Genomic DNA, 13,602 nt, shown 5'->3' on the forward strand with positions numbered 1-13,602 from the left:
TTCTATAAATTAACATGCAAATATTTGGCAAAAAAAGAAAAGAAAATACTAAACAACTAGGTAAGAGGTTTTGTGAAAATAGGTGAAGCGCCGGACAAGGTTAAAAAAAGGTAGGGGGCGCTTGCTCGGGATTTGGCGCAAATTTCAAATCACTCAAGAATGGAGGGGGGGCGCTTGTCCGGGTAGGGGCGCTTGCTCGGGATTTTACGGTAGTTTTACTTTACCAGACAAGTATGGCGCTGTAAAAGCGATTTCACAAGAGCTTTGCTGAACCTAGTTTCAGTTTCAGTTTATTAGTGATTCCAGAAAAGTAGCACCTTGATAGTATTATACAAACAGGGGTCCCAAAGCTAAAAACTGTAATGGGGCCCTCAATGAATAACAAACAATAAATTAGATCAATAAACAAGCAAAACATAAAACGAATGAATGGCAATCAATTATGCAATATATTAAGGCGAGTAACAATTATAAGCTAAACGACACAACAGGCAATGAAAAGCAAGGTAAATAAAGAAAGAAGAAAAAAAAAGAGACAAAAGAAAAAAATAGAGACAAAAGAAAAAAATCACATTTTCTAGTTAATGGCAGACATTGTCAATCAAAATACAATTATCTAAATTATGTAACCATAAACCAAAAACCCCAAAACAGGCAGCCAATAGTTTAACAGAAAAAATTTAAGCTGCTTTTTGAATGAGGCGTGTCATTCCATTACGAAATAGCCGCCAAGGTGAGTTCGATATGATATTTTCAGGCTTCCTATTCTTTGCATTAATGCTGCAACTGTTAATTATCCATGGCATCGATGGAGGTGTACATGTCTGCTGTTGTGGAGTAGTCCAAGCAGTCAAACTCTCTGCATGTTGGAGGATGAGTGGTCAATTTTTATTGAATTTATTGAATGGCATTGGATTAGAGTAGCTGGTAGTGTGACATCACAAAGAAACTGCAAGTTACCATTATGCCACATGTGCTATTTGTCCAGCGGCACTTTGGCCCATTTCTTGGTTTAAGTTTGACGATTGAGCTTGGAGCTTGGGAGCAGACAGAGCCATGGTAAGACTCTATAATTAAGTAACAATGAACACAAGCTACCGAACAAGGGTGTAAATTGAAACTTGCTTTTACCGGGACAGGCGTTTTATATTTCAGCCAGAGAAATGTAGTTCCTGTAGCATAGTTTCCCCCCACCCCCCTTATTTTGCATGAAGCAGTGATAGTTGAGCGCCCTGTTTAGCATGCATAACGAAATGCTAGAACAAGTAGAGGATTATAACTGCCTCGGTTGGGTTGTCTGTGCTGATCCCAACCGGGCGAAAGAAATCCGGCTCAGAATAGGCATAGGCTGGGGTGCACTCGACAATCACTCCCAAATAATGAAAAGTAAGCTACCTCTATCGCTGAAGACCAGTGCATTCTGCTGCGAGTGATGACATATGAAGGCCAATAACTCAATGGAGGGAGAAAATAAGGACGTTCAGGGGCAAAGAATGGACTCGAGCAGCGCAGTACAAGAGCAGTTGGAGGTCATTGGGGGAGGCGTCCTTTCTGTACTGGACCTAGTAGGCTGTTGTGTTGCTGTGGATGATGATGATGATGATGAATGATAGTTCATACAGTTGTTGCTGCGTGAAAGAGCTCTCGTGTGTCCTGCTTCAACCTTCGCAGGTACGGCCCAAGATCAGGGAGTGGCCTTTGCCCTCAAGCGCGAGTGCTACAACCTCACCCTCTCTGTCGACCTCCGAGTCATCCTCAACGGCAGCCTCAGTGTCGTGCTCACGGCCGGCAGCACGGACAAGCCGTCCCTGTACGGCGTCCACTACATCATGACTGACACACACCTGGCCGTCGAGGACCACGACGTCTACTACGGCATCGGCACGCGCCGCTCGTCCTGGATGCACCTGACGCGTGACCTGGCCGTCGACCTGGTCAAGGGGCTCAGCTTCGGCCAGCGCAAGGCGGCCGCGCGTCCCCGCAACCTCCGCGTCCACAGCATCGTTCTGCGCGGCTACGGCCTCGTGGACAACCTGACACTGTCGACGAGCGCGCACGAGGCGCACTTCTTCGACGCGGCCGAGTGGCTGCTGCGCCACCAAGACGAGGACACGGGCGGCTGGCCCATCCAAGTGACACGCCGCCTCTCCAACGGCATGCTGGAGCTCGAGCCCGGCTGGTATTCGGCCATGGCTCAGGGTCAGGCCATGTCCGTGCTCACCCGTGCCTACCTGGCCACCGGCCAGGAGAAGTACCTCGATGCAGCGCTGCGAGCCACGGCGCCGTTCAAGATCCGCGCAGAGAGCCGCGGCGTCATGACAACCTTTCTGGGCAAGTTTGTGTGGTACGAGGAGTACCCGACGGTGCCCAGCTCGTTTGTGCTGAACGGCTTCATCTACTCGCTCTTCGGACTGTACGACGTCAAGTCGACGTGCGGGGAAGGGACGGCCGCGACAGCGCTGTGCAGGGACGCCGCAAAGTTGTTCTTTGATGGGATGGTGTCGCTCAAGCGGATGCTGCCCCTGTTCGACATGGGGTCGGGCACGGCATACGACCTGCGACACTTCTCGCTGGGCATCGCGCCGAACCTGGCCCGGTGGGACTATCACACGACGCACATCAACCAGTTGCTCTACCTGGCCACCATAGAGGACGACCCCATTTTTAAGACTACAGCCGACCGGTGGATACAGTACATGAAGGGCTTCAGGGCACCACATAACTGAATGGTGGGATGGTTGGTCACAAAGTTCCCTCTCTGTTGAAATAGATGGGACAGCAACTTCCTGTCACACAGTTTGCCAGATGAAAAGCTAGACGAGCCAGAGTCTAAGGGCGTGCAAGGGTAGACATGATAGCAAACAAGAGTACTGCATTGCTACTTGTCCAGTAGAGTCGATTGTAGCAAGGATTGTACTCCAGTGACTGGAAGGACTCGCAGAAAGAAAGGCTGCTCTGAGCTTAAGTTTGCGACAGTTTCAGGAAATTCATCTTGGAGGCATCTGAGCACTTTTTGGTGTAAATTGGATAAAACTCGGTACATTCATATACATGCGAATTTTTAGTAAATATGAATGGAAATTTGAATCGCTTGTAAATTCAGACTAACATGACTTGAATTTTTTTTAGCTTACATGGTAGATTTCAGGAAATGTCAGTTAACACATTATGCATTGAATTTTACAGCACACCAACACAAGATTGCATGCGCATGCATCGTAACAAACATTGAGCCATGGAAATTTTTACAATTTTCGTCCACAAACTAACTGTGTCTTCTGCATATTTATACATGATCTGCCTAGCTACATGCTAGCATGTGCTTAACTCTTTCGTGACCACGGAAAAATGACCGATTTTGAGTGCTTCCAGAAAACTTTTTTTTTTTCTCTTGAGCTACTGGACACATTTAGCATTGCTATGCATGAAATTGTCGCTTATAGATTTCTCTTTCAATGACATAAGAGCAGTTTTGTGAAAGGTAATTATTGAGTGCACAGAAAAAAGTGCACAAAATGAGTATACACAAAACACAAATGGACAATTTTACTCTGCCTAAAAATTACTTTAGGAATTCTAAGATATACAAAATGTTCCTATATTCCTTATTCAATATATATGTCAATGCTGTACACCAAGTTTTGGATTTTTGCGGGCTTGCCAACGTAGCGGCCCTGACGGCTGTTTGACTCCACAAAGCCATTCGAAAGTCAATCGGTCTCTCTAAAATATGCATCCAAGCCTGCTTGTGTGTGTTCTCACACAATATCTTTATCACTGCAGTGGTAAAAACCAAGAAAAAAAATATTTAGTGCTCTTGATAAGCAGCGTGCGTAGCTCCACAGCACTAATTTTACACGAGTGCCAAGCTATCTTAAAGGTGATAATGCGATACGGTGACAAAATATCCCTGCCGCACATTGTCCAGACCCTACACATGAAAGCAATACCGCAGTCGTCAGATATTAGGCACGTTTTTTTTTTTTTAAATACAGTGCGAAGTAAAAACGAACCTTTCCTGGCAGCACCTGTCAAAGTCTGAGGCTGTTGAGTGGGAGAGTTTTCGTCAGAACTAAAATCTGAAGAATCCACATCATTGCTGGAAGCATCACTGCTGCTGAGGTAAAAAAAAATCAGAAGCAGCAGTGGCCGAAGTCTCTGAAACGTCTGTCCGCCTTTGCAGAGCGCGCAGTGAAACAGGACGCCATTTGCACCCAACTCGCTGCTACCTTGGGTTGAAATTTTTTTCGTGATGCCATCTACCCATGCGAAATGTAAACAAATGGCAACGAAACCGAAAACGGGGTTCCCAATAAACACGCAATATGGCGGCAGTTATCCGAATAGTGCCGTTTTTAGTTTTTGCGGGAGGTTGGAAAATCATCATTCACCCGTGAATGATGGCCTATTACGTGGTCACGAAAGAGCTAAAGTTGCAGTTTGGTCATTTTCTGTCTCCCATTAATCATGCTAGCATGCTCCCACATGAGAAATCGAAAGCATATTGGCGCACCTTTCTCATCACTCATGCACACATTAAAATGATGATGGTTTCTTACAAGAAAGCTATGGCACCACACAGCTGTGATCACCTTTCATGTACCGACGGGGCCAAAGGCTCATTTGGTAGACAGCATATGCAAGAGCTTGACCTGATTAGCAAATTTAGCCAGTACACTATCAAACTGTGCAAGCAAGGCCGAGAAGTACAGTCGTGAGGGAAAGTTTATGGAGCACACAAGCATCAGTTTGAAAAGTTTGTTCCGGCTCTGCACACGTGGCAGCCTGGAAGCTATTGTACTTGTTTTTAGTACAGTTCAGGATTTAAACGACCACACGCACAGTCACATAAGAAAGTATCAGGCTGCAGCGGTGAAGAGAGATGCCCTGGAATTGGCACTTATGTGGCCCATAAACTTTCGCTCGTGGCTGTACATGTTTGAGGAACTATTCGTTGAGTAGGGTTCTTTTTTTGCTTGCGTGCTAGTACTGGGGTGGCTGTTATGAATCCAGCGTCTTTAATGGTTGGGCCCACTCTTTGTTCTCGGATGCACTTATAACAGTTTAGTCACATCGTGTGAAATGAAGTACACCTCAGCTCAGGAAAAAAAAGGCACACACACACACACACACACGCCTACTGACAAGAAGCTTGGCAAAATTAATTTGCCAGCTTTTTAACAACTATCGCCTAGCCCACTTTAATGCCCCATCTACAGAAGAGGCGTGGCAAAGCATCATCGTGCGTGCGTGCAGGCCCGGGAAAGTTAGCTGGCCTAGTTCATCAGCCACATCAGCGTCTAGAGTTTCAGCCAAAAGATGGAGAATGGTGGTAACACTGCGCTCCTAGCATGAAAACATAGCTGAGTTCTCAGGCTTCCACCTCCGGTTTCTTTTGCAAACCGAACGCTGAGCTATAAATTCATGCTCATGCATTTTTATACGCTACTTTGTTGGATCGCCTTAGCACCAGTTACCCTTGAGCGCACGTCGACCGTTCCCTTTTAGAATGCCCTTGTTGAGGCTTATGGTGGGGTGGTCTCCTACTGGGTTAGGCAACCCCGCAGATTTTATTGTATATATGTACATGTTTCCCCACTGGGCACTCGGAGGGAAGTTTGATGAACTTGTGGTGGGCACAATGAAATGCCATTGTCTTTCAATACAGTACTGGCTGTTGTTGCAACAGTTTGATGTAGGATTACTCAGTGGCCAAGCTTACTGTCAGGATAGGGTGAAGCCAGGAGCAGCAAGAATTGTTGGTTATGTGATGGGCACCAAATATATGGGACATTGGCTGCCTAAACTTTTGTATGTAGGAAATCGGGTTTGGATTCTGAAGGCACAGAGCTCAAAGTTGGCGACAAAGGCTAGTGCATGAGGCGTGGTTGTTTCCAGACAAGGCTGGCTTTTTGGGAAAGTAGTTTCTCGGCAAAAATATATACATTTGTCAGTGATAATTCAGTTTAAAAGCCAAACCTGGTACTTGTGTTGCTAAAAAAAAAAAAAAAAACTGGTGTCTTCAGTAGCTTCACTCACTCTATCTGTTACACTTGTTGAGGTGTGCTAAAGGCTGGTGAACACTTGTCCCTAGAACATTATGCTCCTTTCCTTAAAGTTGCAGCCATAGTATTTTTCCCCCTATTTTTGTTTTTTCAGTCACCTTTGTAGCATGAACTAATTTCAAATAGAGGTTTGTAACTGAGAGGCTAGATATAGCTTCTAAAATTTAGTGTCATCAAAAGCACACTTTTTGACAGCATTAGGGGAAGTTTTCGTTCTGAATTGTAAGTTCGCTCAGGCTTGGCTTGTGGGAAGTTTCTAAAATTGCACAAGTTGCAAAATCGAACAGCAGTGGTAGCTCTTGCCATCCCACCAGCACTTGGCGCATAGACTTGCACCAAAGACTGCGTGCCATGGTTTAAAGACCCCCTTCCTTCGATAGTGCGTGATAACATGCAGACCCATGCATCTTTTGCAGGTCAGTCTGTTGCAGTTAGCTGTAAAAACCCAGGTTGCCAAAGCTGATGATCCTTGGTGCCTGTCTTCATTCTTCCTGGCAGTAACTTGGCCTTGGTGTCTTGCACGAATCCCTCGCCAGAGCTGGTTCTACTGCCGCGTTTAATTTATTCATCATTGCTTACAACTTGCGCTGCATTCATTGCGTTCGTGCAGGAAGGAGCCTGCAATTCAGACAGAGCGCTTTGGTTCAGCAGTCGTGAACAGTACCGTTCATTTCACCTACACTGAACACGAGCGTGTAGGACTCTTCCACAAATTCCTGGATAATGTAAAAGCGTTTTAGTGCAAATGTAACAAATTTCTGTAGGCAAGAAATGATGCGTACTCGTGTAAAGGAGTACAAAGAAGTGAATTGAAGCGTCTGGTATTTAAAAGAATTTCCATTAAAAAGGAGTGAGCTCCTTTGGTAGTAACTTGAAGGTATACATTGGCTGAGACCTGTTTGCATACTATTAAGCCATTGAAAATTGCAGGCATTGTGCTGTGCTTGAAAACGAGTGTGCCCTTGTCAGTGAAAGATAGCAGCATACCTTGCGTTTTTAGGTTTGTACACTTCTTATCTTGGGGGCTTTGGTTCACGGATGTTATACTTTGTAGTGAGAGGCGAGAAAAAAGGAGAGAGCACTGTCTTCCACACAGCTGTGGGTGGGTTATATGTGTGCATGCACACACACACACAACGAGATGTAATCGTCGCAGAACCTAGCGCGTGCGCGCTGCCGCACCCTAGCCACTTTGACGTGTGCATGTGTGCGTGCGTGTGTATCTCAAAGTCGTCGCCATCTTTTGTACACCTCCGTGCTTGCAGTAGTGTCGGTGTGCTGCGTGCTGTATCAAAGTGCTTACGACACGTGTCATGGCGTCTTCATGACATTTGACAACCTCGCAGGGATTGGAAGCGTAGCTTGTTTAACGCCAATGAGATAAGAAAGGAAAGCCTATATTTTGCACACCAGCTTCCTCATCACGTGACTGGTCCGCTGGTTTCGTCTCGCTGAAGCCGCACTTTTTAGAAACATGATCACTGTCTTAAAAGGATCAAAAAAGTCCATTGTTCATGCAACCGTAATGACAAGAGTGCTGAGGCTTTCCGCTTGTCTAAGAGGCGTTGGAGAGAGTGGGGTTTGAGAGAACGAGGAAATGCAAGCAAGTAGCGCAGCAGTAGTGGTCCATCTCATTTTTCACCACTTTTTGTGGCACGGGTGTAAACAAGGCGGTCGTGTCGAAGGAAGGGCGCTTCGTCAGCTCAGCCATTTTGCATTCCAGCTAGCCTCCTTGGCGTGAAAGTTTTAACCCTAGCCCTTGCGTGAACGTAAAGCTAGAAGCGAGATCTGCAGATAGAAGCAAAGATCTGCAGACTGGCTTATTTCTTTCTTTTTTTTAGCAATGAAAGCATTGTATACATGTGCGTAATGCAAGGAATGGAGGAGACAAGCTGGCTTTGGTGTCACCAGTTGTTGTTTACATTTGCATCGCAAGATGTGTCGCACTGCGGTTTCCGTGCATAGTCATTTTGAAAAAAAGAAAAGAAAAAAAAAACATCATTTTTGTTTTGCATGTTGGCACTTCTGAAATTGTTTTAACAGCTCGCACAACTTTATTTTTTTTATCTGAATAATGTATTAAAGCTGACCAGTCTGATAACGTTTGGGCTGCTTATGTGTGTGCATAGAAAAAATGAAGCAGCATGTTGCAGGTTTAAGTCTGCTCCATTAACACAGTAATAGCCTGGAGTAATCCTTAATGAAACTTTTGATGTTTTAAAGGACATGTAAGTTAAGCATCCACGATGGATATAGATTTGAACAATTCTTATTTTATTGGAAATAGTAAGCTTTGGGAATCCCATCGCCTTCCTAGTGTATGCTTGCAGGGTTTTCTGTTTTTAGTTCCTCGTGTTTTCTCTGCCCCGACATCAATGAGGTATTCGCCTTATGCATTCACATATGGAGGATACAAATTTACTACAAACAAGACAGTGCAGGTGTTCTGCACAAATAATACTCCAGTGCAGTGATTGTGTCTAAAGAAGTGTTTTTGAAGGCTAAAACATGCATCGTAGTATCCATTCAACTGAAAATTCGTCCGTAATAGGCCCAGAGAAAAATTCTCTTCGAATTCACGTTGATTTGAGTTATGTTTTGCTGTATTTTGACAGCAGCCTGACAATTAACTTGTGCGGCTATGCCCAATTTTTTTTGTGTGTGTGTTTAAAAAAGTTTCGTCATGAATTGCTTTGTGTTTTTTTGTGTTAAGGCTGTGTTGCTAACGCACACAAACACATGAACATTTGCAAAGCCTAGCTTTTGTCATCCTCAATCATGCCAGCGTTAACTTCACATCAGTATTGTTTTAACCTTTAGTGTGCTGTTCTTGTTGCCTTTGCCTGTATTTATGACATTATTGAGCAAGGTTCTTTTTTGTTGTTGTTTTGTTGCTGATTTTGGTTCCATTTTTGTTTTGTTAAGCAGTCCGTGGCTTTTCTTTTGACTTTGCAGGGTTGGGAGATAATCGAGTTGTTTTGTAATTGTCACATTTTTTGTGTGTGCGAAAGTGTGCGGGCCTGTTTAATACTGTGCCCATTCTTTCATCAACCTGTTCCCAATCTCTAGGTGTGATTATGTTGTCTTGTGCAGTTGTGGGAGCTTCATAGCAACACATCTTTGTCACGTGACTTTTACGTATAAACTTTATTTCCTGTGAACGAAAAAGAAAAACTGGGCAAGAAATGCTTCTGTTTTTGTTAAAGTGTAACTTCAAGAACGCTTCTGTTTCGCATTACATAGTGACAGGATGTCACTGTAGAGCCAAGAGAGCCAGTTTTTTTTTTCTCTTTTTTGTCTTTCAGTTGGTGGGACTGACACCTTTTTCATTTTATGGCGTTCTTTGTCATTAATTATAATTTAAGAGCAAGTATGTTCTGTATTTGTTGAAAACTCTACGGCCTAAGTGTAAAAATTCAGCATTTCATGTATTGTTCAGGTATATTCGCCAAACAAGCAGAGTAAGCTCTCCGGTGTTCCTGCAACCAATGTGTTTGAGTTGTGTGTCCGGCTGTTTCTAGATATATCATAAATTTACATTCGCAGTTTTCATGTGCCATAGAAAGAGCAAATGTAAGGACAGTGACCTAACAATCTTTGGGAGGCCGGTATCTCCACAAATTTGATTGCCTTGGTTTTTTACCCTCATAATGCCACGGTTACTTCGCGCTCTTTGTACTCAGTTTCACTGCTTTTTCTTTACCCCTTGAACAACCTTTTTATTTTTATTTCTGTGACATTAGAACATTGCATATTGTGTGTTTTTTTTTTTGTCACTGACCTTTTGTTTCAGTCCCTCAGTTTTTTAATAATTTCTGTTAGTATTTTCACTTGTGTTGTCAAAGTTCTTTACCCTTTTAGTGTCGCACAAACTCTGTTGACTTTCTTCGGGTGACTAACTGTGCAGTGCACATTTCATAAACTGAGCACTCAGGGTTGTATCGCCTTATCTGTTTTACTTTGGAAAACGTTGTCCAATACTTGTAAATGATTTTTAGAATGAAGTCTTTGACCAGTGTTTGTTCTACGCCAAGCCCAATTGTTCTTGCTTTGAACTGATACGGCAAGATTGCCGTCGGAATGCGAAACTATTATTACTTTTCTCCATGCTGTCACATTTAGAGTGGGTTCTTGGTTGAAAACCTTGGCTGTGTCCAACACTTTTTGCATTGCGAATGTACTTTTTCTTGCTGCCATGCATGTGCAGTGTTTATATGTCTTCAATCAGCTTTTCAAGCCGTGTGGAGTAACATACTATTTGCTATCTCGTCGCCTTGTTTTCACTTCATGGTTGTGGCTCAAAGCTGTCAGCGTAACCTGTTTTACCCTTGTTTTGTGTACATAGCAGTATATTTATTTTGTGCGAGAACACGGTTTTTACAAATGCAAAAGTACTTTTCCTTTTCCCTTTGAAGTGTAGCGTTCATCACTGTGGCTCACGTCACAGCAGACCAACCCATTTCAAAGTACATGTTTGTGCACAGTCGGTCTGGCCGTACGAGTTTTAACCGTAGAGATGCGGGCAGTATTGCGGGTGTTTTTTGAGCCACTTTTAGAGCAAACGAAACGTATTCAATCGTAGATAGCGCTTACGCGAAAATGTAAAGTGTACTTGAAGCCAGTTCACCTGGCATGGTGGAAATTTCCGCTGTGGTTGATTTTCAGTCAGAGAACACATTCAAACTGGCACTAGTAGTGTAGAACTGCCGCGAAATGCAAAACGTGGAGGTTCAGCCTAGACCAAATGTATTGGGTGCGGGTAATTTTAGATACCCTACTTAGGGCAGCTGCTGGTAACCCGTGAGTTTTAAATGTGTTACACACGGGACTAACCAGCTGCAGCACACAGAAATGGTGTTTTCATTAAACAGATTGAAATTTTGTGAACTGCCCTACAGTTATCGAGGTTTGATGCTGTTTTCATTTCCAGTGTAGGCGCTGTAATTTTGTTACTCTGTTAGATGCAGCAGTGCATCAAACGTTGTAAACTGTAGTTCATTCCAGAAGCTGCATGCAGCACTGCGGAGGCTACATTGTTGTCAACAGTCCGCCCACTGAGGGCGCCTAACTCACTGTGAAGGAAGGGACGAAAGGCGCCGGAACCTTGCAGTTCCACCTGCCGAGAGGAAAGACGGATATGTCCTTTCAAGGCCCCCTTCACGGTGAGTTAGGCATCCTCAGTGGGCGGACTGTTGACAACATTGTAGCCTCCACAGTGCTGCATGCAGCTTCTGGAATGAATTATAACTTCCTCCTTGTGTAGTTCCTCCCGTGTAGTTCCTCTCTTTGTCCTGCATTTTCTTGTGCTTTTAGTCACTACGTCTCCATACCAACTTGCCCACTTGTCGGTGCTCCCGAAAACTATAAGTGTAGTGGCAAATATCGGAATTCTTGGGCACCAATCCTGGTGGCATTGAATTGTATAGTTTTGACAACATCGGCAACATTGTTGGAGGTATTTGATTTTCGGCAGTTGAACCGAACCACTAAAGAATTCCGCCCCCACCCAACTGGGTGTGCACCTCTGGCTATTTGGCTGAGAGGTTTTGCATCTACGAAAAAGATACCAGATGCAACAGCTTTTTGGTGGAAATAGTACTGCAAATATTGGTGAGTCCAGTATTGGTTGGGAGCTCACTGGTGCAACTCCCTCATTCAAGCATGCATGGCTCGTGGCTTAGTTAACACCAAGTGTCTAGTAAAATGAGCAGGCACAGATGTGTAAAAACGCATTGAGGGGGTTGTTTGGGAGCAGTAGTACCCCTGTTCTTGAAAAAAAAAACACAGGAAGAGAAGGTTCAAAACTGCATGTCACTACAAAATTTGTGTGACTAGTTTCCAGACCAGCGCTTTCCGTAGCATGTGCCAGCATGTGTCCAAATCCTTACAACACATCTTCTAGCCAAACTGTGCGTCTAGCTAAGCCGGTAGGTATTTTCTTTTCATCCAAGGTCAATATGTATGTGCTGGACAGCATGTCAAGCTAAGCTGAAACTATATTTTTCTTTTTCCAACTTGATGCTGGTTGAATCTGACTGTGCAGGCCCCATAGGTTTTGCTTCTGAGTGTTGTGTATCTCGGAAAGGCGGCCACCTGTGTAAGTTGGCACTATGCGTTGCTTATTCATGCTCTTATTATTTGTCCTGTTTGTCTGTTTTGATCACATTTCCGGCACTGAATCTTTGCAGGGTTAGGCTATGTAAGGTATCCCAACATATTCAATGCAATGCACATGTGATTGTTTTTATTTTTGTTTTGGGGGACTTTGTTTTGTTTGTTCTATATTTCGTGGTCAGGCTCAAAAGAGCTGTTGCTGCTTGCTTTGAATACCAGGTGTAAATAATAAGAAAGGAGTGAAGTCCAATGTGCTTAGAAAGCGCACGCAGTTGCTTTTCTCCCCCCCCCTCTCCCCCCTTTGTTTCTTTTTTCCCTGAGATAGGTCCAGAGGTGCAGATCACATGTGGCATATTCAGATAAATGGGGAATGTAATCGACTGTCTGTATTAAGAACTCTGATAAATAAATTATGAAGAAGATAGTGATGTGGTTACAGCACCTTTCTAAGTGAGTGGAATAGGCAGTTATCTTTAGTAGTTTAAGCAGCTAAGAAATTATACCAGGGGGGCTTAAGAGCACTCTACAATCGCACCTGTATGCACCCATGCTGGAGAGTGTTTTTTTTTTTTTTCTATATTTTTTTTCTTCCGATTGCTGTGGTGTGCTTTTGTGATGGACTGGTTTTCTGGATATATCTGCGGCTGAAAGTGTGCGCGTTTGTTTACTGCAGTGCGAAGCGAGCTGCTGTTAGCTCCCCAGTTGTGCTTGCTTTTGACACCAGCCACGTATTTATAAAACGTCGCCTGCCGCTGACACTGGTCCAACTCCTTGGAAAGTTGTTTCTAGAGGATCGAGGTATGCTTGTTACACCTACCTGGGACAAACTTGTTCTACTGATACTTTGGGAAAATAAATGGTTGTGGAATGATGTGCTTCCCTTGGCCTGCTTTTTTTTTTTTACTACGTATCGACATCTGCAAAGCTGCATGCTTGCAGTGTGAGTATTTATGTTTGTGAAACTTGTGAATACTAGTTTTGTCATACATGCTGGTAAGAGAAAGCAGAAGCGAAGACTCAACATGTCATTGCAGGGATCGTTAATCAACCGCCTCACTTGCTTGCCCTGTAATCAGACCTCCCCGGCGGTATCGTCAATAACTTCCTTTACTTGCCTCATCTTGCGCAGCAGGCCTTTGCAGACACCAGGGCCCATGATAGTGTTGTCACCATGGCAGTGAAATGGCAGATGCGCAAACTGCAGTGCAAGTTCTGCACTCTGCTACCCATACCGGCAGAGCCTAGAGTAATTTGAAACAGTCTACAGGCGTGAGCCCTCTATCAATGTCTTGTAGTTGCACTTAGTCGCAAAAAATTTGACTCTACAACAGTGCTGCGAGATTTACACTGGGTCACTCGCACCATTCGCGACCTGCCCCCTCCTCAGACAAAACATTCCCACCGGGCTCGTACCTCTGCCCTG

General features: G+C 44.2%; 1 protein-coding gene across 1 annotated transcript in view; it reads left to right on the plus strand.

Annotated features, from left to right (window-relative positions):
• Hsepi (D-glucuronyl C5-epimerase) overlaps positions 1–13,050 on the plus strand; it is a 79,218-nt gene extending 66,168 nt beyond the window's left edge. Inside the window, exon 5 of the mRNA XM_077677157.1 lies at positions 1,672–13,050. Coding sequence (XP_077533283.1) covers positions 1,672–2,726 — 1,055 coding nt within the window. The 3' untranslated portion in view covers positions 2,727–13,050. The remainder of the gene's footprint in view (positions 1–1,671) is intronic.
• The last annotated feature ends 552 nt before the right edge of the window (positions 13,051–13,602 follow it).

This window comes from Haemaphysalis longicornis, unplaced genomic scaffold (assembly GCF_048455015.1).
Source record: "Haemaphysalis longicornis isolate Haplotype H1 unplaced genomic scaffold, Haemaphysalis longicornis Haplotype H1 scaffold_7, whole genome shotgun sequence".
In the NCBI taxonomy this organism is placed as follows: domain Eukaryota; kingdom Metazoa; phylum Arthropoda; class Arachnida; order Ixodida; family Ixodidae; genus Haemaphysalis; species Haemaphysalis longicornis.